General features: G+C 44.4%; 1 protein-coding gene across 3 annotated transcripts; it reads right to left on the bottom strand.

Moving 5' to 3' along the window:
• Window positions 1–25,195, bottom strand: wwc1 (WW and C2 domain containing 1). 3 transcript variants are annotated; one of them, XM_035526831.2, is made up of 22 exons: window positions 24,213–25,195; window positions 19,185–19,294; window positions 18,727–18,930; window positions 18,105–18,181; window positions 17,787–17,866; window positions 16,510–16,639; window positions 14,813–14,959; window positions 14,472–14,542; window positions 14,088–14,330; window positions 13,057–13,146; window positions 11,820–12,376; window positions 11,390–11,507; window positions 11,061–11,228; window positions 10,344–10,536; window positions 9,861–10,001; window positions 9,695–9,756; window positions 8,463–8,613; window positions 7,871–8,035; window positions 7,692–7,784; window positions 5,051–5,281; window positions 4,012–4,130; window positions 1–3,734 (listed from the first exon to the last, which is right to left on the bottom strand). In XM_035526831.2, the coding sequence occupies exons 1-22, from the start codon at window positions 24,329–24,331 to the stop codon at window positions 3,668–3,670; spliced, it is 3,336 nt and encodes a 1,111-aa protein (XP_035382724.2). In that variant the 5' UTR covers window positions 24,332–25,195; the 3' UTR covers window positions 1–3,667. The 3 variants fall into 3 exon arrangements, with proteins under 3 accessions (XP_035382724.2, XP_081575065.1, XP_035382726.2); XM_081718939.1 differs by lacking the exon at window positions 24,213–25,195 and adding an exon at window positions 19,513–22,613 and having other exon boundaries at window positions 19,185–19,326; XM_035526833.2 differs by lacking the exon at window positions 24,213–25,195 and adding an exon at window positions 19,513–22,612.
• Window positions 25,196–26,135: the final 940 nt, after the last annotated feature.

Below are 26,135 nucleotides of genomic sequence, written 5' to 3' on the forward strand. Positions count from 1 at the left end.
TTAGAAGAAAAGAACTTTTTTATTTGTTTGTGAAACTACAAAACATTCTTGTGCTGGTGACATATTTACAATTTTGTTGACAGTACAGTGTCAATGATAAAATTCACAGCTTTCATAAGTCTCACAAGAAAAGAAAAACAGCACACCCAAATCACAAAAGTGCAATAAATACATGCTGTATTTCTTGAATTGCCTCTGTGGAAAGACCTAGTACTTTTTCCATCACTGAAACAGATTTAAAAATTATCAAAATACACTGCTTTGAAAACAAGAAACCTACTGTAAATCTACATAAACAAATCATTCATGACTACCAGCATCAGTAACTGTTGATTTTTCTGTCTCTTTTATGGTTACTTGAAGCAAGTCCTACATATTTTTACACATGATTACAATGACTGCACAGTCAACAGGGAAAAAAAAAAATACAGAATGTTAGATAAGCGCATTGTGTTAGAGCCTTGAATTCAACAGTAAGAGAGCACCTAGTTAATCAGAAACATTGTCTCAATTACATCCTTTGCACAGTGGAACTCACAGTCCAACACTAACATAAGACTCCTTAATTATGTACTCCTCTTCCAGTTAAAATGAACTAGGTCAGTGTTTCCACGTCACAATTCACAGCTGCAAACAGTGCACATTGTTCAAAGGGAAACATCAATTCTCACACTCCTGTTTGAAGTCTGAAAAAGTTAAAAGACAACAAAGGACAAAAGTAAGGGTTTTCCAAAAGGCTCCAGTTAACACATTTTTTCTTTGTTTCATTTCATTTCATTCATTTTTACAAGTTGTACCATAATTAACAGTCCCTGTCAGGTGTGCAAATGGTAGCTTCATGAACTGATCAGGGATCTGGTGTAGCCTACAAAAGCCTATTGCAATCAGTGTTTGGCAGTGCACAACCGCTTGCTCTAATCTACACCATGCAGTGGAAGTTCCAGGAGCAGAGAGTTAAGTACAAAATAGATCAGAATGCAAGCAAAGGATTAATGATGTTCAAAGTATTCAGGAGATACGGAAATAGTCTGAGCTAGATGATGACGCACAGAGGTCCTATGTTCATGTTAAGAACCAAAGCAATGCTAATTCATGAAATATTTGGTAAAATGTAAGGCTTTGATTACATTTCCATTGGGTTTTAATGCAATGTGCACCAAATGCAGGGTTTCCTCTTACTCGGAACAGAAAGGTGCTGACTAGACCATCTTCGCTGGTTTGTCACTTATTTAAAAGGTGCATGGCAAAACTCAGTAATAACGGAGTTCTGAGTAAATTGGGATCAAGGCACATGTCCAGATATCAAAATCCACCACGGAGGGCTTGACATGAGTTCTAAACACAGTCTCACACCACTGAGCACAAAAACTGAGTGTTTTTCAGTCTTGCTGAATTTTAAAACACGTGCCTCAGCACAAGCTGGTTGGTGCGGATTCATACTGCTTTATAGCAGTTCTCGCTTGGGTGAGCCTCTATGTGCAGGGGTTTGTGCAATTTTCCTCAATACAGGGCTAGAATCTTATAACAAATGAGATGTGTTGACTTTTCTTTTTTTTTTTTACGTACAAGGTATCACTCAATTCAAAGAGAGAAGTAAAACCCATGTCAAAAATACAATGGGATACTATAAAAAGTATAGTGTAATTTATTTCACCAGCAGGGGGAGTTAAAATATATGTAGTGCATGTATACAACTTGTAGTAGTGCTTTGTATGACATACTTCATTCTTCATTTACTTAAATTAGGGGGATTTTCACACATGATAAACAAACATCAAAAACTACTGTGGGAAGCAGTGAAAACAGAATTCAAGTGTCCAAATAAAGGATATGTGAGGGATATGGAAGTGTCAATGGGTAGGCTCAATAACCTAAAAATAATCTTGATTTTGGGCCTTAGAAAAAGTGCTTTCTTCCAACAAGCATCTCCCTTGGCCCTTGAGATTTAAAACTGACATTTTAAAATCTGAACGTCAGCGGGTGTTTAACATTCCTAGTAAATCATAAGTTTGACCACTCCTCTGATGGTCATCAGCCACATGAACACAAGTTTGCAGCAAAGACCCATGCAGGCCAAGAATAAAACATGACCATCAATCACATAACAGAAAGGCTCCTAAAGTGTCGGTCCCAGCCCCAGGTGCTTCGGAGGCAGGCCACGAGCAGACCTCCATGCCTGCTCTGCATTACCGCATGCTTGGCATAGAAAGCCTGGGGGCGCCAGAGAGCTGAGAGCAGCACTGCGGTGTCAGGTGCTCTGGTTAAGCGCTGGCGTTTTGCCACACCAAATGATCCAGTTCCATATTTAATTAGCTGTGACATCACCAGCCTCCTGCACAGGAGACACCAGATCTGTTCCAGCATGTACTGGGCAGTAAGAATAGAACTGCGCTTTCTAACTGCCCATCACTCAGAAAGGCTTTGTAACGTAACTGAATGCAGGTAGGAAGGGGCATTACGCAAGTGATTAGGATGCGATTACCCACAAACTGGCGACAGCATAAAGTTCTGAATGCTTCAAAACGGACTTAAACAATAAAACCAAAACCTATTTTCTCATCAACAGCCTGTTAAGAAAATCACTTCAAGGATTCTGGGTGAAGGGGATCCACAACAATGAACTAAAATCAACTGTGCACAAACACTTCTGATGGGGCACAAGAGGCCCCCAAATTGAGTTCATTCCATGGTCAAGCAGAGATGCATCAGGCCTTCACACCATTACATTCGACCATTACGATGTGTTGTGATTGCATTCCCCACTCTGATTACTATTAAAGTGCATGAACTAGCCAAGGTTCTACCTGAGAAGCTGAGGAACTAAGTGCAGTTTCTACATAATTGCAGAGACTGTGGTCACTGGTTTGCATGCCATGTCTTGTGGATAATTCTGTACATTTGCGCATTCAACAACATGAACACTGGGAGGCAACTGGCACTGATGCTGCAACGAGTTCTGACCAGCTATTTCTTAACTACCTACCAGAGAAACCACCTGTGGGCTACTGTTAGTCATATTTTCCTTTCCACGCTTGTTAGGTATTTTTGTGAATATCATTTAAAATCCTGTTTAAAAGATGGAGCCACTTTTCATCTGGAGGATACCATATGTGCAACTAGCATGTGCTTGCTTGCAGCAAGGCGTCACTAGCATAGCCGGTTTTTGCCTGATTCGCCCATCCCAACATTCATCCAAATAGTGATGGCCAAACCCTTGTGCCATGAATCATAAAAAGTACCATAGAGGATCCATATTCACATCATCGAGTTACAGTATGTGATCGTAATCAAGAGAGCAACTGCCCAATACCCCACCCTGATTTTCTGGGTGAAAAGAACATACTGGTGTTTTGGAATGATCAACTACCACAAACATTTCCTAGTACAGACAGCAATATACAGTTATTAGTAACAGAAAAAAACAGGTACAGACAGCAAAAAATTGAAATAAAAAATAAATGCTGGTGTTGGTACTATCTAAAAAACAAAATAAAGGCAAATGGAAAAAAAAAACCTACAGATTTTCATTTGAGAGCTAAAACCCAGTGTTTTATAATGACATTTTCCTACTGAACATACACCTTTTTCTGTATAATTCTTCATAATACCACCAGAGGTCAGCTTCTTTTTGAAACAGCAGTTAAGACTGGGAAATACTTGAAATCCTCTACACATCGTCAGCCGGCAGGTCCGGGACATTTATCTTTGCTCGAGTGAAAAAGGCCATCTTCTCTCTGCAGACACACAGAGGGAAAGATGAAGACAGATGGAAAAACAGAACAATGCCCAGAATCAGAAGAACATGTCAAGCAAAAATGACCATCTGAGAAGTAATCTACATGTCACCAATATGCATTAAGCAAACACATTCCTGAGATCAAACTTTGCTAACATTTATAGCTAGTCAGGTCAGAATTCTTACTCAAACTGTTTGTCCTACATCTTTAGCAGGAAGTAAATGATTGGTAAAATGCTGCAGCGAAAGTGTACGGATCGGTCCATAAGCCCCACCTGAAGCACTGGACTTCGGGCCCCTCTTTGCGGCTCTGTCCGCGGATCTTGTGCACTTCCTTAGCTGCCGCTCGCATCATCTTCTCCACCCTCTGTTCCCGGAGCTGCTCTTCCTCGGTCTGCTCAGAAATCACAAACAGGCTTTGTGATGATGCACATTACAATGGCTTTAGTTTAAGATGCAGCAATCAATAATTAGCTACTTAGATACTGTTGTCTATTGGAGTCTGGAGTTCCTTAAACAATCTGTTATTTTAAAAAAATAATTTAAAACACCATGCAAGTTTCTATAGTTAATTCATATGGCTGTGCAACTCCATTTTGCTTGTTACCAATGCCATGAGCATGCTGGATCAATAGGAATAAATTGACCACCTGCAGCATATTGTCTAAAACTGAAATAGTCGACCTGTGTAATGAATAGTTGCAAACACTGCAAAGGCCTTGAAAAATCCTTGCTCTTTCCCCAGAAAGAATTTCCAGACCTTTTCAAGACTTTGGCTGATTTGAAAGTTACAAAAAAACAAACTTTTTTGGTTCAATCTGCTTACGGTTTTAAAGGGTCATTAAGAAAACAGGGAAATGGAAAACATGAAATATATTGTGCATTAGAGAGTCTGTGGTAGAATACAGGATAAGGGATATACAGGATGTATTGTTTTTTGTTTTTTTTCTGAAGAGAACTGTATAACTTTGGGATTTTGAGAATCTATATATTACAATAGAATATGCATATCCATTCTCCCCAGACATTTTCTAATATCCATTCTTTTCTAGGTATGAAATTGAGAACATTTAAATTTCACACTTTTCCAGACCTTACAGACCTCGACAAGAACCCTGTTCGTTAGTGCACCTTTAAATAGAAAACGTATGCGTACACTGACTAAAGCATTCTGGAGGATTACCCAAACATTTCATTTTAAGCAGCTAATCAGTAATCCATTTTGGAACACATTTCCAAAGGATTCTTGCCAACCCTGGTAGAACATTTTTCAGGTTTCCCACATGGTACAGAGGTGCGTGCACGTGGGCCCACCTGTCTCTCAGCCTGTGTGAGCAGCAGGTGGAAGCGTTCGTCCTCCTGCACCCAGGTGGGGAGGCTGCGCTGACCACGCTGCCGTGCGCTCTCCAGTTGCTCCTCCAGCTGCCGCAGCACGCGCAACTCCTCACTCAAGCGGCTGTGACGAGTGCGCGACGCATGTAGCTCTAGCTCTAGGTCCAGGGGGGTGCGTAGCATGCCATCCAGCCCGCGCACCTGTGCTGGGGGCTGGGGAAAGGGGTGGGGCCAATTGGGAGTGAGTGATTGCTTCTTAGTTTTACATTTCGAGACAATGGACAGGCCATTGTTATCTCATGGCAGCAGCACAGTGATTTAAAGAAAACAGATCAGCTACAGGATATAAATAAATCGACCAGCTGCTCTTAGCCCCACCACTGGTCAGGGTCAGCAGGATATGAGGAATTTTACTGGTTTCAACAGATGAAACGAAGGATCGAAAGAAAGTGCACCAGTGCTATTCTGCTGAGCTTAAGAAAAATGGCAATAGGAGGAGGTGGTGAACCAGCTGAATCAACTCAAAAATCAAGGCAAGGTCAGTGATTTACAGTCATAATCTGAACAATATTTAATTCTGAAGTTCTAAGTGTTATTATATGATAAGAAAATCGCATTACAAGGGCCATGAGTGGCTTCTGAAGACAAGCCTTCTTTATGCTGTCAGTCATCACTTGCTTCACTGGATTGCATCTTTTGGGACTTTAGCTCTGAATGCTTTGAGCCCAGACACAAAGCACTTTTTGGTCTATGGTTACACTGCTAGCTGAGGAGTTGTCTGTCATTGTTAAGCCATTTACTAAATTATTTTGGTAATCTGATATGCATGCCTTTCACTGGCCAACAGCTGTTAACATTACTATGGGATGAACAAGTCAACACAGCAAAGAAAAACAATTAGTCTTGGATTTCTCCAAAGGAAGAGAAAAATTAAGAAATAAGCATTTTGTTATATCACCTTATTATTGTTCAAATATCAAATACGAAGGACAACAGCAGCAGAGACACCTTGATTTCATGAGTTATATAACTATAACTGGCATTAGTCGATCAACATGGTACTTCATATGAAAGTTTGAAAGGAAAATCTTGTCCACTCACTATGAAAGAGCCAGGTTTTTCATCAACATGTATATTCTCATTCTCATGCTCTCTCACTCATTTACAGCCCCCTGCCAGGACATTGCAGTCATTTCTTGACATTTCTCTTCAATTTTTTATTTATCTTTTCCTGCTGTGACACTTCATTCTATCAGAAATAAGATCACCTTTCTTCAGCATTTTGTCTTTCTACTGTGAATGCAACCTCATAAAACCTTCATTCATGGATTGGGAAGACTTGCCCGACATGAGAATTAAAACCGAGTTCACAAATAGGCAAAATAAAACAAAAAGGATCATTCAGATGAGATGCTACAATGTCAAAATAACCTACTGTGTGCATGTGTATGTCCACTAGTTTTGCCTTTGGACGTGTGTGGAGAGATTAACACTTACTAACTTTATTGGTTTACTAGTCTTTCATCAAAGTGAATATGGCATAGACTCCATACCTTTTTATCTCCTCATTGCATGAATTGTTGAATTTCATGACAATGCTTTGTATGAATAAATATGGTGGCAGAAATGGTGCACTTGTAGGAATAGTGACTGTGTCTGCTTTGACAAACTGACATGGCCATTTAAAGGCATTGGTTGTGACAGGCCTGGGCCTAGCTTTCATTGTGTCCAAGGCTGCACCAAGTGCATGCACTGGGTAAGGCATTCTGACAAACAGCAGTCATCAGTTACCATGAGCTCTGTTGTGACTACCCACATGTAATTTTTTTTATTGTTTGTTAGAAAAGGTTGACTTGTTTCCAGCAATAAGTTCAAGTGGTTTGTAAATGGTGCAGTTGGCAGTCAAAATACAATGGTTTGTTTTGTGGGTTGAGGGGGAATCCCTTCCACACCTCCTGCTTCAGAGACATGGGCTAAGCCCCTTGTGCCTCCCCCAGCCCCTCAGAGACATGGGATAAGCCCTTTGTGCCTCCCCCCTCCCCCTCAGAGACATGGGCTAAGCCCCTTGTGCCTCCTCCAGCCCCTCAGAGACATGGGCTAAATCCTGAAAGTGCCCTTCGCAACAAACCAAACTGGTTGCTTTAAATTATGGTGACATGTCAAGATGCAAAATAACTGGGCCATTTTTCACAAGATCTTATGCTTTGACTATAAATTTGTAATGCATTAATGAAAGCCACATCCCAACAACAGCCTAGCCGAGGTTGAATTTGACCTTTGCAGTGTGTCTGGGAAGCCACGTGGGAGTAACCCCTACTTCCTCTTGGTGAGTGGTGCTTCATTAACACCACCATCAAGTCGGTCAGGAAATGTCAGAATTAAATAATTAAACTGTAGATCACATTCACGTTCTCCTTTCAGAGAACAAAACTGTTTAGGTCTTTTAGGAAGCAAGGCAGGCATGATTGTTCCTCAGGAGTAATATCACTTGGGCCGCAGCAACACACAGCAGATTGGAGCCCTCATGCTCACGGTGCTGGGGCTCTGGAGGAAAAGGCTCTTTCCAGGAGAGAGAAAGAAAAACAAGTGGGAATGTGGGGTTCGTGCAGGTGGTGCGCAGTACCTTTTTGATACGGACGCTGCGCCTCTCCGAGGCGTTGCGGACGAAGGGAGACTTCTTGGACAAAGTGGAGCTGTCACTGTCACTGCGGTTGATCTGGTGAAGGAAACAAACATGCGGAATTGTTGGTTTGTAGAACTGCGTGAGAAATTGCGTAAATGTGCCTCTCTGCACACACTCACTCGGCAGATGTACTGGCTCTGAGGTCCTGGGGAAAAGGTCTTGGAGCGGATTATAGTGTTCCCCCTCATAAAAGGGTTGTGCTGGTTGACCTCAGGCCGCCGCTCCTTGGGCCGGACCACAGAAGTGGAGTGGGAGAGGCCTTCCATGCTCGTCTCCTTGTTCACCTGTAACAACCAGAAAAACATCACGAACCACAGACCTGAGTTAGCCCCCTCCAACTTATCAAATACCCATTTAATATCAAAGGAGCATTAATGATTAGACATTTTTTGGGGTAGCCGAACACTCTCAATTTACCAATGATGCTGACAAGTGCAACTCTAGCAACACTGCACAGCAATACAAAATGCACCCGTGAGACGGGCCAATGAGTGTAGATGTTCTAATAAGATGGAAACACCTACCCCTCTCATTTAAAGAAACACCACTCCGGGTATTGTAACAAAATTGAGAAGTAAATGTTAGCAGCTCTCAACTTTGAGAACTTGTATTTATGGAGCTGCTACAAAAGACTACATCCTCACAGAACATGATGTACAAGGCCTCTTGGAGAATGTAAGGAATCTACAGTGTTCAAATAGGAATGCAAACCTTTTCTGGGATAGCGGCTGCTGGACTTGGCTTGGGCACGGGCTCCTTCACCTCTTCATCAGCCACCTCCCATTGGCAGCCTTCAGGGTAAAACTCCTCCCCCTCCACGTCACTGCTCAGTCCATCCACAAAGACGTCCCCCTCCGTGTGCCTGCCAATCCAACCAAATGCCAGAAAACATCAATCGACTGATCTAGCCGAAAGCCTTGATGAAAGCCAAAGAGCACGTGAGAGTGATACACTGATCAACTATGATCTGCAATAAGGCAGCATACAGACTATTGTCCTTGAACCGCAAAATACTTTGATGTAAAAGAAATGACTGGCACTGCATTCCATTCGGAACCTTCCCAGGGCAAACTGAGCGTGCGGGCGGTGCTAGTCTTTCACTGCAGAATGCCACCTGGCTGCATACCTCATCTCTTCAAATGCTACTCGAAAAGGAGAGAGAGCGTTTCAGCTATTCGGAGAGCTGGCTGTGGCTGAGAGTCATGCGGGGAATTACGGGAGTTAGGCCTGCATATTTTCCGAGTGTCAGAGTCATGAGATTCTGGTTAAGCCAAGCAAACATAACTAACAGGATAAAAGTCGCACTGGGTTCTGGCATGCCCAAGGTTTTATATATAGAGATAGATTTAAAAAAAATTTAAACACACACACACACACACACACACACACACACACACACACACAACGTTACTCATCTGACACTGCTCACCACAGATTGGTGAACACCTTCAACTGTCAAATGGCTCATTTAGCATAAAGTTAATCTTCCTGGACATTTTATTTAAAATTACTTTTTCCCCACAATTAGGAGCACAGCAATGGCCAACAGATTTGTTATGATGTCAGAGGGAGACGAAAGGGAAACCATAAGCAAAAGCAGAATTCTGGGGGGAAAAACGTTTTCTGCTGAAAGCAGTAATACTTCTTTACGAGTTCATCAGAAGGTACAAATCTGGCTTCATACCACATTTCTTATCAAAATCAAACCACCATCAAGAGATTTGCCGAGACCTGTCCAATGGACAGATTTGCAGAGAACTGTCCAATGGAATACAGAAAACATTTTATACAAAGAATGATAAAGATCTTTAAATCTGCAAATGCTAATAGCACCAAGTAACTCAAATCAAAGTAATTGGCAGATAATAACTAAACAGAAAAATGTTTTCCACTACAGGGGCACAGCTTCTAATGTGAGTGGGCATGTACAGTCAGATACTTACCAGTCCTCAGGGGTGTTCTCTAGGCCAGCCACTGAGTTTTCTGTGGTGCTGGGTATTGCATTCTAAAGGCGCAACGGAGGGGGGAAAAAAAAAAAAAAAAAAAAAAATTGTTGAGCAGCGGAACAGGCCCTTAAACAGAACGAGCGTGTGTGTTGTATGGTGTCACCTCCTCTGAAGGCATGGAACCCTCTGGCTCCTTGTGCTTGCCATCCATGTCTGTTATGTACATGTAGCTGAGGAGGTTGTACCACTTGGTGCACCACTCTTCTGACCAGTCCACATCAGCCAGACTTATCTGAGCACCAGCCTTTACCAGGTGAAACACAGCAAAAATATTCTAATCCATCCAATCCAACAGGCCTGATTCAGATTGTATAGTTCTCGTCCATGTACAGCTCCAGTTATTTTTATTATTTATTTTTAAATTGTGCTTATAAAGAACATCCACAATGCAACCTATGTTTATTCTGGAGTTTTACGGTCCATCATATAGGCCTGGAGAATTCATCTTTTGGTAATCATTACTGTAAAATTGGCATACAGTACTGACATTAGCAAGTCCAAATATGGTGGCATCAACCACCAAAATCCAGTACAAATACCATGTGCTGTGTAGGTGCCGGTGCCCCCAACATTGAAGCCCACCTACCAAGCACTCCTCTCTCCTAGACGTGCCAGTGATACAGACGTCGACACGGAGGGTCTTCTGCCTGAGGGCGGCAGGGGACAACTGCACACTGAACACCTCGTTCAGCTCCACAGCATCGTGGGGCGGAGAGCGACGGGTACGATACAGGCAGCGGGTGGCCTCGGGGCAGGGCAGCACCACCACACGCACGTACCTTCGGGAGGGAGAGATAACGCGTCAGCTCGGGGGGGGTGGGAGTCAGGGTTGGAAAGCCAAGTAATCTGGCGGTACAAGGGGTCACAATACAATCCACCCTGGAATCTGTACAATGGCGCTGGGTAAGATCTGAATCTGCACTTCCTGTGTGTCAAGAAGTTTTGCTTGCACCCCAAGAATGGTTGATAAATTTTGCTTTTATAGCACAGGAATGGATGGAGCTTCAAGATACCTCTAAACCTCCAACAAGAAGTTAAAGCTAAAGCTCTCCACCCCACGATGCCTTCAGATGTTTGCTTATGGATGTATTCTGTCTTTCTGCCAATGCAACTGCAGAATGATTAAAAATTCAAAGAGTGACTAAATTAGCCATTTTTACATCCAAGCATACATTTTCCTTGATGGTGATCTCTAATATCAAAACCTCAGAAATATTTAAAATGTTGCTCTAATTGCGGCCTGTTTGTAGCATAAATGAAGCTGATTGTGGGGATGCGGGGTGGGAAGTCAACAGGCACGTACAGGCTCTGGTTGGCAGGGATGGCGAGAGACCCGCAGTTGGTGAGCTGCATGACGAATACGGCAAAGCGCTTCTCCTTAGTGTCGTACTTGAGGCCCAGACGGAGCTGGGCGCAGCTGACTCCGCCTCCTTCGTCATAAGGCAGAGGTTGTTCGCCAGGTGCGCCAGGCCTATGGGGCCAGAGGAGAGCACGTCAGCCTCACAGATCACCCATGCACAATTTTTCACTCCACTAGCAATTTTAATGGGAGGACGATCACAGCTGTTGCGATAACCACCTGGTGACCAGCATAAAGCGATTGAAGGACACCACAATATTTTTGTAACATACCTTTTCTCTGAGGCCTCGTACACGCCGCTGTCTCCGGCCACCGATTCATCGGACACAGCCGACGTGACGCCCACCTTTTTTGGCCCGGACCCTGGAACCCTCGTTTGCACAACAGCATCTACAAGGAAGGGAGGGGGTAGGTTAGAAACATGACACTGTGCCAGCCTACTACCCATGTTGAGCAGGTGTTTGGTTACTGAGACCACAGTGGGCTGAGGACTGCGTAGTAGTGGTCTGTAATGCCATCTCCCTTCCGTATCCACACTGACCGCTTATCTGTAGTGTCGGGTGAAATCCCCTATACATTCTCCAGATAGCCCACACAGGATGGGAGATATTCAACTCCAGTGACCAATTCCCTTAATCTTAATTTCTAGTGACTTACACGGTTATAAATTAGTTACAAGTAGTGTCCCCCAGCCCCCCATACCTTTACCAGGCTCCCCCAGAGCTGTGCTGGCGTCCTGTTTAACGTCGCGGTAGGCAAGCTGGCCCAGCTGCGCGTCGCCTTCCAGCCGGAGCTCGGCAAGCCGCACCTGCAGCTCCACGTCAAGCAGTGAGGCCGGGTTCGGGTAGGCCTCCCCGGCCAGGAAGGAGGAGTCGGGAACGAGGGGTGAGCAGGGAGGCGAGAGCGAAGAGAGTGAGGAGCGTGGCGATAGCGAGCTCATGGAGCGCGGCGTCTCGGACAGGCGCAGGGCCTGGGTGCGCTGGCCGGGCCCTGGGCCAGCGGGCCCCGCAGACACCTCATGCTCGTGAATGGTGGGGATGGAGCTGGGAGGCCGGTAGGGCGAGGGACCGGCCTCCTGCAGCAGCGAGTCCAGCTTGGCCTGGAAGTCCGGGTCGCTCAGCTCGGGCTGCTCCAGGTAGGCATCAGTGAAGTTGAGCGAGGATGAGGAGCCCAGGCTGGAGGTAGCCAACGAGCCGCGGCTGGAGGTGAGCGATCCCCAGCTGCTGCCCGACGAGCACGACAGCGTGCTAGCTGACAGGCTGCGAGCGAGGACGGCAAGAGCGAGAGAAGGTGACAGCAAAAGCAGAGTAAACAAGGGCACACTGCACGTTATACTCCAGACTTCCAACATCAGTTCTGTCGAAGTCGAATCCCCTGCTCACACTCCCTCTACCTCCCCTGGCTCAGCTTTGCACAACTTCAGATGCATTTGGCTCTGAAACCAAGCGCGCCAATTAAAGCCCGGCACTCTCATTAGTGCGAGGTGCCTGAGGCGCCTGGGAGACACTCTGCACTGCACGCCTTTGATGTGCACCAGCCTGCACCAGAGCAGGAAGAAGACACGATTCAAGACAACAACAAAAGAGGCAGCGACAAAGCTGCCGTTACTCAGCAGTGTCTGGCTGCATAGCTGCATGTCTTCAAAAGGCAGTTGTCTCTTGTGAGTTCTGAAATATGCCTTCAAGTGCAGCACCAAGCGAATATGCCCCAATTACACAGACCTTGCATCATCTTATGTAACATTGATTCCTCATGATGTGAGTTTTTGGCGGGGTTTTTTTAAAAAGAAAATATCCTGGTAATATTTAAACAGGACAAGAAATAGAACAGGGATCACCGAAAACTCTTCAGAAATTGCTGGCAACAACAGTAAAACGTTTCGTCATTTACACTGACAAACTGCGCTGAATAAGAAGTGCGAGTGGGAGCATGACGATACCTTTTGAGCTGGGTGTGCAACGAGGATGCATGTCTCACCAGCTCCTCAAGCTCCTTCACCAGTTTGTTCCTTTTGCAATGCAACTTCAACCTACAACAGACCAGGGCTTTTACTACACACGCACGCACGCACTTACCACACACACACACACACACACACACACAGACATGCACAGTATGTGTGCAGACGCAGACATGTGTCACCGATTTCTTGAATGCTTAAAGGGTTACTCTAAGGTCCAGTCACACTCGGGTGTAGCTGCGGTGGAATGCTGTTAAACCGACGGGCTGCAAAATGCACCCATTGTATACAGCCTACATCCCCTCTGCTTGTGCAGCTCAGGTTACAGGAAGAGTGGAGATGCCAAGCACAGTGAGGACACATTATCTAGCACAAGGAAAAAGCTCCCCGTTCAAATAACTGAGTGTGCTGGGGGGGGGGGGGGGGGTCAACACAAGAAGGAGTGAGAGAAAGAGACCGAAAGAAAGAGTGACAGAGACAGAGAGAGAAGGAGCAACAAGGGCAGGAATGAGGGACAGAGCATGAAAAAAGACAAGAACAAAGAGGCCTAATTGCCATCCTCGCCTAGGAAACCTGACCTGAAGACGCAGGTGTCCTCACTCTAAGAGAGCCTCAGGGAGGAAAGGCTGACATCACCCTGGCGCCCAGCACACGTCTACAGATGTGTTCATCCATATGAGAAGGCAAAGGTGCCACACATGACACTGGTCACCCTTAGTATGCTGCTTTGGATGAACGCTCGCATAACCATACACCTGCATCTTTAAATGGTGACAGACGTCGTCTTGACCTCCTGGTACATTATTGTGATAATATTTGGGTCGGTACATTTCCACATGTATTAAAAAAAAAAAATACATCTGTGATGTGTGTGTCATGTAGTGTGACGGCTGTGCTCCCATGGTCCCAAAGCGTTCATTTCACCCTTTGCCCTAACAGCTATTGAGGTCTCACAACATATGACCGACTCTGGCACTTTTAATTTGCCGCCGCACCTGGCGCCCCCTCACCTCTCCGTCAGGGCTTTGCTCTGGCTGTCACGTGCCGCCCGCAGGTCCTGTTCCAGCCGCTTCCTCTCCATCTCCAGCTTCTCTGCATCGCTGGGCGCGCGCTTGCATGGCTGCACGTACTGCAGCTCCTTCAGTAGCTCCTCCTTCTCGCTGATGAGAATGAGGCGGTCCCGTTCGGGGTCCAGCAGGCCCGGCCACGCCTCGCTGTCCAGCTTTGCTATCTGGACCTTGATGTTGGCAATCCTGAAGCAAAAGGAGTGGGGGAGAAAGTTTGACTTGTGCACGGTGGAGGAGGAGCTCGGGCAAAGCTCGCTTCAAAAGCAAACACCGCAATAGTGCGTCATCAAGAGGAAAGCCATGGGGCCGGAATTATAGGGACTGTACCTCCTTTTTGCCTCTTCGTATTTCAAGCTCAGTCGTACCTTCTCAGCAAGCTTGTTAGAGCTCGAAACAAACTGGGAGGGAGCAGAAATGGAGGAGAATGCAAATGTCACAGCAAAGTAACCAACTATCACTCTTAAGAAGCCCATAAGCTTAAACCAACAACAGATGTTTACACCTCGATCCAAAAAGCTTCACCCAAAAATGCTAATATTGATGCTAACACTTAAAAGATTAGTTAGCATCATGACAAGTACCCACTAACACTTTTAGCCCACTAACACTTAACACAGTTAGCCTTTGGTTGGATGGGTGTGCGTGTTTAACGGCCTCCCCCATCTTACCTCGGCAGGTATGTCGGTCTGGGACTCGGCATCCGAGTAGAGGCGGGGCAGCGACAGATTAGAGTTGGCCAGCGAGGGGCTGCTGGCCCACAGGTCTGACTGAGAACCGTAGTCCAGCTGGAAGCCATCCTTCAACACGGCCAGTTTCTGACAGGGGGACGTGGAATCAGGTGAACATCAGGAAGATGCTGATTGGTTCAGCCACAGGATTGCACTGCTCAATATTCCTGAACTTACTTTATGCTTAATGACTGAAATGTGTCAACTTGCAACCGAAATAAAGGTGTCCGTTTCTCATACAAAGATGTGCTTCCCTTGAGTATGTTCTAACAACTCCATCTGGCTTCTGCCATGCTTGATTTGCAGAGTGATGTTCTTGATCCACAGTGAAATTATGAAGCATGTTATAATTATATACAATTCTAATTATATTCATAAACAAACACTTGGTATTTAACATCATTACCCAAGCTGTCACAGAATACCATGCACTGGTAATGCAAATGAGAATCATTTGTACATCTGAGGGTCTGCAGTGTGCACTCAAGATGCATTCATTGTCATTAGTATTAGCTGTGAATAGAATAACTGGTGGATTTCTAGCAGATAACCATGAAAACAGGTCCCTATATCATTCTGCACTGTGAGTAAAGCCTCCAATCCGCATGCAGTCCAACTCTAAGTAGAACTAAAGTCAGCATAATCATGATTAACAGAGAGACACTACTAAAGCAGCAAGAAGTCAGAGGAAGCATGAATGGGATTTTTTTCACACACACACACACACACAGAGGCATGCATAGCTCCACTGCAGCCTGTCTCTCTGTGTGCTACCCTCAACACTGTGAGGAAAGGCTGTGAGACGATAAGAGAGTCAGAGGAAGACCAGACTAAACTGGAGGCCGTTTACTCACAGCTACAAACTAAGCTCTGTGAACCCCATTCTCACTTCCTCTCAAATATAGCCTCGCCTCCCAGCATCGCTGCCAATACCACGGGGCTCACAGGGACATGCTTTTGTTAATAGTGTGTACTGAGAGGGAGTACAAAAATGAGACTTCAGTATTCTATTACATTTGATGCCTGCAATCACTCTATATTGTTACATATTAGGTATGGTGCATTCTTGCTCAATTATCAGGCAGATGAGGATTGGTTAAAGGCATGTCTGTGTGTGTCTGTGTGTGTGTACCCTTAAGTGCAAGGCCTCACCCTACTTAGGCAGCCACTCTATATCTCCTCAGAGTCAACAAATTACCTCACCCCAATACTCATGAATTGCATATCCCTGTCTCGCACTCTCAGTGACTGACAGCACTGTGACCACCTAGGCTTAAACAACTGGCCACAGAAGGGGCTCTGAGAATGTGTCCTGATGTTCATTGCTACCATTCAGCCATTAAGGTAGGCTCTTAGCCTAGCACTGGATAGCTTAGCGAGGTCAAGTTACTATCCAAGCTACACAATTAAGTGTTGGTTAATAAATGCCATGAAATATAGCTAGCTATGCTGGCTACCATTGGTCTTCCGAAATCAGTGAAATCCATCATTTTTGAGAAACTAGCTTCAGCTAGTTAGAACAGACTCAGGTCTGTGTTTGGCGGAACCAATGCCACTGGGCCAGCGACTTGCCAATCAAATACTCTTCTACAGGCCCCAGGCCATCCCTCATGATGAATCCTGCAGGCAGTGGTTACCTGCATGAGTTCATGCTTCTCTTTCTCCCCGGAGCTGATGGCATCTCTAATGCTCCTGACCTCCTTCAGGATGGCCTGGGCCTCGTGCTGCCTGTAACCGTACGAGGTGCTGGACACCTTGTGATCGATTCTGAGAAGCAAGAGCAAGACAGTCAGAGAGAGGCATGAGTGTGAGCATGGAGCAAAAGGTAACATCTACTGCTACTGCCATGGAGAGGTCGTTCTCTGTCTTGCATGTTTTCCCTCTATCGAGCCTGGCCGTCACAGCACATCCCTGAACTTGACTTTAAGAACCTGCATGAACACCTAAAGCTGACACACCTAAACACCTAGAGTTACATGCCAGAGCCGATTTTCAAACCGCTACAGAACAAGCTAAAAACTGTCATTTACCAGCAGCCCTGGAACCATTGCTCGAAGCCAGCCAGAAGTCAAACACAAAGGAAGCTTCCTCCTGGTGTGGGTTTAACCTGACTGCAGGATGCCTCGGTGACTGGCAGGGGGTAACTGGTCCTTTGAGGCACAGTAAATTAGCAAGCCGTGCACATCTCGACCAAGGCCAGGGGGGACTCCGCACGGCTGGGCCAACCGTCAAGGAGGCTCTCATGTGCGCACCAGCCCGCCTCAGCAACTGGTCTGACTGCATTCTTTAGGGGCGAGGGAGAGGGCTGCAGGGGAGAGCAGGCGACCCGACAGGCTTCGGCCCAGCCTCTCCCAGGCAGGTGCGGGACAGGGCACAGGACCACGGGATGTGCCAATCGAGACTCCTCTCATATGGCCAAACAAGACAGATGGGTTTAGGCAAAGGACAAATGGTGGAGATCAGGGATGTTCTGGGATGGCAGAGAGAGGCTCGCATGGATAGTTCTGAAAAACGCTGCAGCTGTAAAATGAGCTATGATGGTAAACTGAGTTGTAAAAGTAAACCAAGATTTATGAAGTTGACAGTGTATACCTCTCCTTCTGAGCTCTCCAAACAAGATTTGTAACCTTTTTTTTTTTTTAATCAGCTTTTGACTTTGTATAAAATTATATTTGTAGAAAATTAACTACATATCACGTACAGATTTTTTGTGCCAGTGACAAGGACATTAGCAGCAAAACGTCAGTGACAAAAAGGGAATTCATTGCAGTTTAGAGAAGGAACGGGCCCATGTGTCAACAAGAGGGCTTTTTCATTCCAAAGAAGTAACTGAAAGGCAGGAATTTGCTAAACAGCAGAGCAGTAGAGCGCTCGATTCGGTGGTGATTGTGTAACAAGGTCAGGTTGCACTTACTCTTTCAGCGTTTCAAACCCCTGCTCCTTATAAAGCAGTTCCTGTCTCATACAGGCCAGATCTCTCTTCAGCTTATTCACCTGAATAAAAGAAAGTGGCACGGGGGGGGGGGGTGGTAGGCAGAAGGAGTGAAGAGGGACAAGCGCAGAGAGAGGGGACTCTTTAGAAACTAGCACACACATCCGACACATGCACCAACAATGCGTCCAACTGTTCGGTGCAACAATTACATAATCACCATATAGCCCAAATTCCTTTAACGATAGCACCAGTGATACCAAGAGCAAATGAGGAAGGTGAGATTCAAGCTCTCCTTACCCGACTTTTTGCAGTCACAATCTCTGCCTTGAGAATGTCAGGGTCATATTTACTGCTTGATGAGGATCTGGAATTTACTGCATGGTAGATAAGAGTTCAAAGGCATTATCTTATCTCTGCTTTCTGGCATCTCACAGCAATGCACAATAACTGCACACCGAGATATGATTTGGCCACTTCTACAACACAGAGGCACAAATTAATTGTCAGAGGGTTCCAAGAAGCTCACTCGTCTTTGCCAAAGTCTGGCACAGAATGAACAGGCACAAATGAACACGTAAGAAAATGCAACAGTCAGGAGCTATCCCAAAAAGGTGTACTCCTCATGAGAAAAATCTAGCGTGCATAAGCTAGCATGATGCCACTTAACCTTTTAATAACCATAAAGGGCCTAAATGTAGTTAATGTCACAAGGATATTCAGGCAAGTGTATACAAGTCAGCGAGCACAAACTGGAGTGGAATTCATGCTTAAAACTGAACAGCAATTTAACCTATTTATCCTAAGTGAGAATGTAACCGGAAGTTCAGTTACGCTGTTGAAATATATGTGGAGGACAAATTAATATGAAATACGGGGTTTATGTAAGCCCTCCGCTCTAACGTGCACACACACGCCTTACAGCTGGTCTGGGAGGTAGACTTGTCCCTCCAGGCATCATTGAGCTGCCGGTACTCAAGTTGAGCCAGACGGAGGCGCTTCTCCTTAACCTGGTAGATCTCCTTCTGAGCACTCAGTGCATCCTTAGCCACACTGAGGTATTCACGCAGCATGAGCTCCTGCTCCCGCTGCCACTGGGCCCGCGGGTCCTCCAGCTGAGTGCTCTCTGAAACACAGAGACACGGGGACAGAGGACACACAGCAACAGTTAAAAGCAAGGGGGAAAATACACAACAAATTTTGCAGATGGATTCAATAGATGGATTCAGTAGAGCCACAGTACAAATACATCACGCATGTTGAAAATACTCTTGGACATATTTACTTTTCAGAGTAAGAGAGCAGGAGGTTCCTAATGTGTTCTGTGCTCATAAAGTACCTAATAAATATGGTCACTGTGTATAGCTTCACTTAACTTACTTGTATTATGGTCAACATAATAGGCTCCAACATGGGGGTCATAGGCCTCCTCCCAACCCACAGGCAACTCATCTCCAATACAGTCGGCGAAGGTCAGGGGCTTTGTCTGCCTGCAAGACCACAAACACCACTCAACAGTCAGCTTTCACACAACATATGCAGTGCTTAAGCCGCGATGACGTGACGACATCATCCATGCCTGGGAATCTTCTGTGTAGTCACTCATGCTTGCCACGATGCAGGGAGAGGGAGTGTGTGTGCGCGCATGTGCATGCGTATGAATTGGGGGGGGGGGGGGGTGTCAGTGGAAGAATGTCTGCCTATTCACCTCTAGGGTGCTTGCCAAGCACAATAGCCGGAAACCAAGGGCTGGCATTCCACAAGTCCTGCTGACCCATCGCCTGGAGGTTTCTGGGGCAACACGCTGAAGGCCTCCAAGCACAGCACCCAGGAGCACGGCGTGGCAGCAGGGACGCTCCCACAGCACCACTCGCCCTCATGATTGGTAGTCCCTGCCAGTCAGGCTAACAAAGCACGCTGGCAAACCTTCTAACGCAAGCTAGCCACCTTGGTTTTTGGGAAAACAGCTAGCAGGGCTTGTCAGTTACGACAAAAAATATCCCAATCATTAAGCCCTCACTGGCAAGTCTGTGTGTGTGTGTGTGTGTGTGTGTGTGTGTGTGTGTGTGTGTGTGTGTGTGTGTGTGTGTGTGCACGCTTGACTTGAGATGCAAGACATAGAAAAAGTGGAGATAATCACAGTGCAACTTACTAATGCTGCTGGTTTCATATTCTCTGACCAGGAATTGTCAGTGGGCAAGTGCAAGATGGGGGGCAGCAATGTAGCTGCCAGTATGAAGACTGCTGTATTGTGCATGTGGAATGGAGGACCTTGGCTAACCTTCTGTGCTCTGGAACCCAGACCACTCCTCACAGCAGGCCATGACCAGTGTGCCCCTCTGGCCCAGAACCACAAAAGGCTCCTTTAAAATCCATAAAACACAAAAACAAACCTCCCAGCTTTCTACCACCTTGCCGGCAACACCAATAATCATGTCACTGTCAAGAAAACAGCAAAGGCTTGCGACACAGGACGACCATGCAAATGCTCTCCAGCCTAGCATGAGGTGCAAAGCAGAATATTTCCCTAATCAAGCTGTTGCCTTGCACATTAAGGCCTACATTTTGCTCAGCGTTCATCATTAAAAGGACAGAGCTTCTGTCTATCTTTTTTTTAATGCATGGCATTATGGCATTAGGAGATGCTGCCCTGTGCGTTAGTTCAGGACTTTCGGAGAGCATGAAACTGAACTGGCTCCTTTTTCCCCCCCCTTCATGAATAATGAAACGGCACACCGAAAGCCCAATGGCCTGTTCTAAATTTAACTCTGGAGAGGAGGGAAAGCTTCTGAGCTTCTAACAAAGAAAGAGGCTGCCTAGTGGATCCCATTATTCCTGCTTTTTCCATCTCTCCAATGTGCCGATTCAGAGCTGCAACTGTAGCTGACTCCTCGGCTGGAGGGCACTGATAGCTGGTTTCATTAATCTTGGGGCTCTGCAGATATGCCCTGCCTGGATGAGATGTTAAAATACATCATCAAGACTGTAAGCAGCAAATCAAAGCTCCCTCTAATAGGGCTATATCTAAATGCAGTAATTGCAAGCCCCTTCTTTCAAGTAAATGTTAGGGAATTGTAAGTTTCACTCTTTATATAGCGATTCTCTTAGAGGGTGATCTACATCCATAAACCTCAGCAAGTAAAGTGCTAAACTAAAAATCATTCAGAAGCATTTCAAATAAACACATCTATATACTGGTATATAGCCTCAGACTGACAGTTAAAAATAAAGGCCATATCCATTTACAGCCATATCTAGGCAGTGATCTATTGTGAATGCAACATCAAGATCAAGACCAGTGTCCTGTGCTGAGGCAAGGGACCTGTCCGCGAACAGCTTGGTTTCAGACAGCACCCCCCACCCCCACCCCGCTCCACCCCGCCTACTCGCAAGCTGCCACAGAGGCGTGCAGGCAAACCCCCCGCAAAGCCCGGCGCCCTGGGGCCCGTGCTCTAATGTGAACTGACAAAGAGCCCGGCCGAGCGCAAACACGGGGCATAGCTGAACGATGAGTCAGACACTTTCAGCGAACTCCATAAATTCCCTCCACGTCATTTATGAGGTTCTGACTAGCGCAGTGGCACACTCAAGGTCCAACATATAAATTTTTTTAAAAATATAATAAAATAAAAAAGCCACCGCACCCCTGACAACAGCCTAGCTCCTATCAGAACATGAGATAACATTCCATTTACCGAAGCGAATATTTTAGCCCGTCATGGCAAGGGAAAATAAATAATGTGGCCCTGTATTATACACAAGTGCTAACCAAGGGAAAAGCTTCATATTCAGTCATTGCCACTAATGACAATGTTCAACAATTGCTCAGCTTACAATAATTATTTATATGAATTGGTCCACTTGTTTGCAGCCTACTGCACAACATTATGGCATAAGAAGTTTTATCATTCTCCCATCAGGCAGAGCCAGGCACCAACTGGCACAGCAAAAAAATGGTGAGAACAGGAAGATGAAAACTATGATCCAGGTGTGCCTTACACAAGCGAGACACTAAGCAGTCTGGAATTCACACTACTCTCCATTCAGGAATCTGCCTGTAGTCAAGATGAACACAACCAAAGTCTTTTTCCCCCTTTTCCTAGCCACAGTTAAACAATTAGGCACATTGAAGTTATTATTACTGAAGGACTAAGTCAGTCATTCATTTTATGTCTAAGATGCAATCTTACATATGTTTTTACTTTGCATCTTGTTTTGATACTGCATCCAATTTTTCTTTGTGGGGAAACCCTCCCCCTCGCCACACACAAAAACAAACACACACACGTACTATACATTCACAGATCAGCATACTAGGTGTCACTCTAAAGCAAACCATACCTAACACTTCAATCAAACATGTATAAATCAGCCTCCTGTTCCTCAGCTCTTTACGGTACAGGATTAACAGGGTAACTGTAATATTGACCAAAGCCTGAGAAAAGCACTGAGGCTGCAAAGCCATGCCTCTACGGTGCTGTATTTTCTAACCACAGAAAAGAACTGTCAAATAGGACCTCTTAAATAATCCAAAGAAGCTACACTGCCATACATGTTAATATCCAGGTGATTTTGAACCAGGACATGTAGCCAAGGCGCATGTTCAAATAAATGCATTATGTAAACATCTTAGTGGAAACCTACTCAAACACAAAACATACAGGCTAATTACATAAACAAAAATACAGAAATAAATTCTCCAATTAATTCTGCCAAAACTGACTGCCACCTGGAACAAATCAGATGTTCCATCATTCTAAAGTATTGTTATAAAACAGGCTGGTGGTCTGGCAAACCATTTGGAACAGAATATTAACGAAATATTCTAATATTAACAAAACAGACGTTTTGTTTAGTCTTAGACACGGCATCATGATCAATTGAGTGCCAGTCTACCATTTGACCAGGCTTTGTTCTCTTTGGGCATATAAACATAAATGGAAATATTAGATTAGTTCCCCTGTTGACATATAAACAAGACCTGGACAAACTGATTATTTTGGGCAGGAGGTTGGCAACTGGTGTGCATGGATACATGAGGGGATTGCTCCAACTGTGGCTCAGCAGAACATTGGGGTCTATGAGAAGTGTTGTGAAGGTAGGAGACACACCAACACAGCTGGGGAAGAAGCAGAAAAATTTCGAATTTTTAATTCTCTCCTTTGATGTGCAGGGGTCCAATGTCAACAACATTGCTTGAAAGCCTTTCTATACTGTGCCAAACCTTGTAGTCACTGTGATAGTCCTGCAGTACAACAGTTCAAAGCAGATCTGTCCTGACAATCTTATCACAGCTTTGTGGCAGCGATAGATAGATAGATAGATAGATAGATAGAGATAGATAGATAGATAGATAGATAGATAGATAGATAGATAGATAGATAGATAGATAGATAGATAGATATTGTTACTTCATTAAAAAATGGACATTAAAGCACAGGGGGTACAAGGAACTCCTGACACAATGATTAAAAGAAACAGAACTCTGAATAAAAGAGGATTCTCCATTCTGCTCTTTGAAGGCCTGCGCTTCATTTCATTTCTCTGTGGGGGGTGGGGGTGGGAATTAAGCCTGCTATGGCTGTTATTTACCCATCCTCGTTAACGTTTGCAGAGCTATGCACGATGCACTTTGAACAAGTCGTGCACCTTGGCATGCAGTGAAAGGGATTTGGGACAATCAGCCTTCGTTTCACACACCTCCGTGGGCAGTGCTCACGCAGCACTTTCAGGAATGTGTCCTAGGTGCTTGTTTACAAATTTCTGCCATCTTGGTTTCCTGGCTATAGCCAAACCTGTTGCACCGCAAAGGGAGAAATGTGGTCTGTTCACTATCATGTTCCAATTTGGAGAGAGAGAGAAAACAGCAGAGAAGAGGGAAAAAATAGTAGTAATCCAAAACAAAAGGAAAAATAGGAAAAATATTCACTCACTGCAGTAAGTCTACTTAGTATCCATGCAATGTGATCAGAGTCAGTGAAGCTTGAACATTCTCTAATAATCTTAGGCATTCCTACTGAGATTTTGTGCCAAAGTCCAAAGGAACTTAAGTCAATGGTAAAAGCTGAGTAGCCATGTACCACACAGATTTCCCAAAATGCATTACAATAGAAGCCATTAATAAATGACAAAGATTTTAAGATAATCTGCTATCTTTGAAAAACAAAAATAATGAAACTCCCTCTGCAGGAAAACAAACATAGCTATGGAAAAGAGTGGTATGGCAAGACTGTCAGTAAGATTTATGACTTGAGAAAACTGGTAAACAGTTTACAAGATCCCCCATTTAAAACAGGAAATAAATAAATGAATTACAAGGAAATAGAAATTAAAACCTGAAAATCGAAAAAAACATATGATAACTACAAATCAAATATTACGATTTTGCAGGTATATCATATAGCATACCTATCCCTCGGATCAATCCAGCTGGTGGTTTGATTGATATGGTCAATGTAGTAGACCTTCCCGTCAAAATCCCGGGCTTCTTCCCAACCCTCTGGCAATGGTAACTCCTTCCTTGGCATGACCAACTAGTCTCCATGTAATATGTTCTGTAAGTCTTCTAAATTAATCTGAAGGTGAACCATATGTTCTGAGCGCTGTAGTCCGTATCCAACGCTAAACATCTCGCAAGTGCCATTAATCGACGAGGGTTATAATATGTCCACAATTTTTGCAGTAATACATAATTGTCTAACGTATTCCGAAATGTCCGCTTAATTTCTACAGCCCGCACAGAGCATCCTTGAAGAGCATGACAACTTCCCCGCAGTTCTCCTCGCCACCAAAAACTCTGCAGTACGGTCGTGCATTATTAGCAGCAAGAGAACTCATGAGCGCAATTCATCCAAAGTGGGTTAGGCTAGATTCGCCTACTATGCTCGCGCCTAAATATCTAAAAACCTACCGCTAGCCACCGCTAGCTAGCCATGCTCCGAAGATAGATGTCTATGAAAACTTGGATAAAAAAAAAAAAATCAGTTACCGCGCCTAGAAATGAAGACAATTTTCGAGTAAAAAATTATTTAAAACGATAAAATATAATTCTAATCAAAATACATTTGTGTTCAAACGTAGAGAGAACCTTCACAAACATATTTTGAATTTTCGCTCCGTCTAGCCACCATGTTTAGCTAATATTTTCGACAACTATGTTAGCTAGCTAGCTGGTTAGCTAGCTAGCTGATTGAAGACCTCGTTGTATTAGCTCGAAAACAGTTAGCTACTCCATAAATGTATAGTTCGTGTTTGTCCGTCTTGTCGGGGCGTTCACCTAATATCCTGGGTCTTCAAACTATTTCTTCAAGAAAGTCACTGCTTTTAATCGTGTATTCCTCCAGTACTCTCTTTCCCTTTAAGTGGTAACTGTTCTCCCGCAGTACCCAACCAAGTTCGGTCGCTATGCTGCGGTTGGGTTAATTACGTCATACAGGTAATGACCGTAATTCTCCCATTAGTAGAACCCACTCAAAAAAGGAACCTACCTGCCGATGTTTACAGGTTTTTGGTGAAATATTTTATTAATTGAACTAGCAAGCTGTGTAATTGCTATTTCATTTAAAATCATTTTAAATGATGAAATTTTAAAGTCAGTAAATGAGTGACCTGGTTTCCTGGCCAACTTTAGTGCAGGGTAACCTGGAGGGTATACCTTACCCTACCCGGCATAACCACTGTTTATTGTCCATTTCAGCTTATGGGCTACTGTATGTCTTTTAAAAATCCATGCTCTGGAAACTCGAGCCTTTTGTAGATTGTCTCTGTTTAAACAGATTAGATAGATGTATACTTTCAAAATTTAATTTTAAATGCATAACGCCTTCTGATGCCTTCTTGACGGTCATACAGTTATGTTCCTAGATGTCCGTAGTTTGCCATATGAAGAGCTTGATTTCTGAATATTTGAATTAGTTGTGTTAAATGAAATGAAGAATGCTCTCGTAAGGTGTTCCTTTCCAACTAATATCGTAAAGATCTACGCTGAACTAGCACAATCGATTTCTTAAGAATCTTTATTTTAAAAAATAGAGGATCACGTAAACACCCTATTATATTTCCGCCAGATACTGGGTCCTCATTAATGTGCTATCAGTATCTTTTACTCATACTGTATATTTATTTGAATAATATTGTTTATTTAGTTACCTTCTTTAGTAGGTGTTTAAAAAGGTTGGAGGTAAGACAGGTTTAGCGTGAGATTAATGAACACCGTGTGTCATATTTGAAAAACTTTATAAAGGCTATATTTCGATCAAGACTAACCCTCTAGAGAAATCACTAAACTGTAATACACTGAGGTTAATTTGTGGCTATGACTCCCAACTCAAG

Source organism: Electrophorus electricus, chromosome 8, assembly GCF_041902795.1.
Source record: "Electrophorus electricus isolate QZ-2024a chromosome 8, ASM4190279v1, whole genome shotgun sequence".
NCBI lineage: Eukaryota > Metazoa > Chordata > Actinopteri > Gymnotiformes > Gymnotidae > Electrophorus > Electrophorus electricus.

Coding starts and splice junctions, on each gene's coding strand:
- wwc1 (XM_035526831.2), bottom strand. CDS start 24,331: ATGCCAAGGAAGGAGTTACCATTGCCAGAGGGTTGGGAAGAAGCCCGG. Junction 14,543..14,812: donor AGACCGACATACCTGCCGAG/GTAAGATGGGGG, acceptor GCTCCCTCCCAG/TTTGTTTCGAGCTCTAACAA. Junction 14,331..14,471: donor TACGAAGAGGCAAAAAGGAG/GTACAGTCCCTA, acceptor CTTTTGCTTCAG/GATTGCCAACATCAAGGTCC.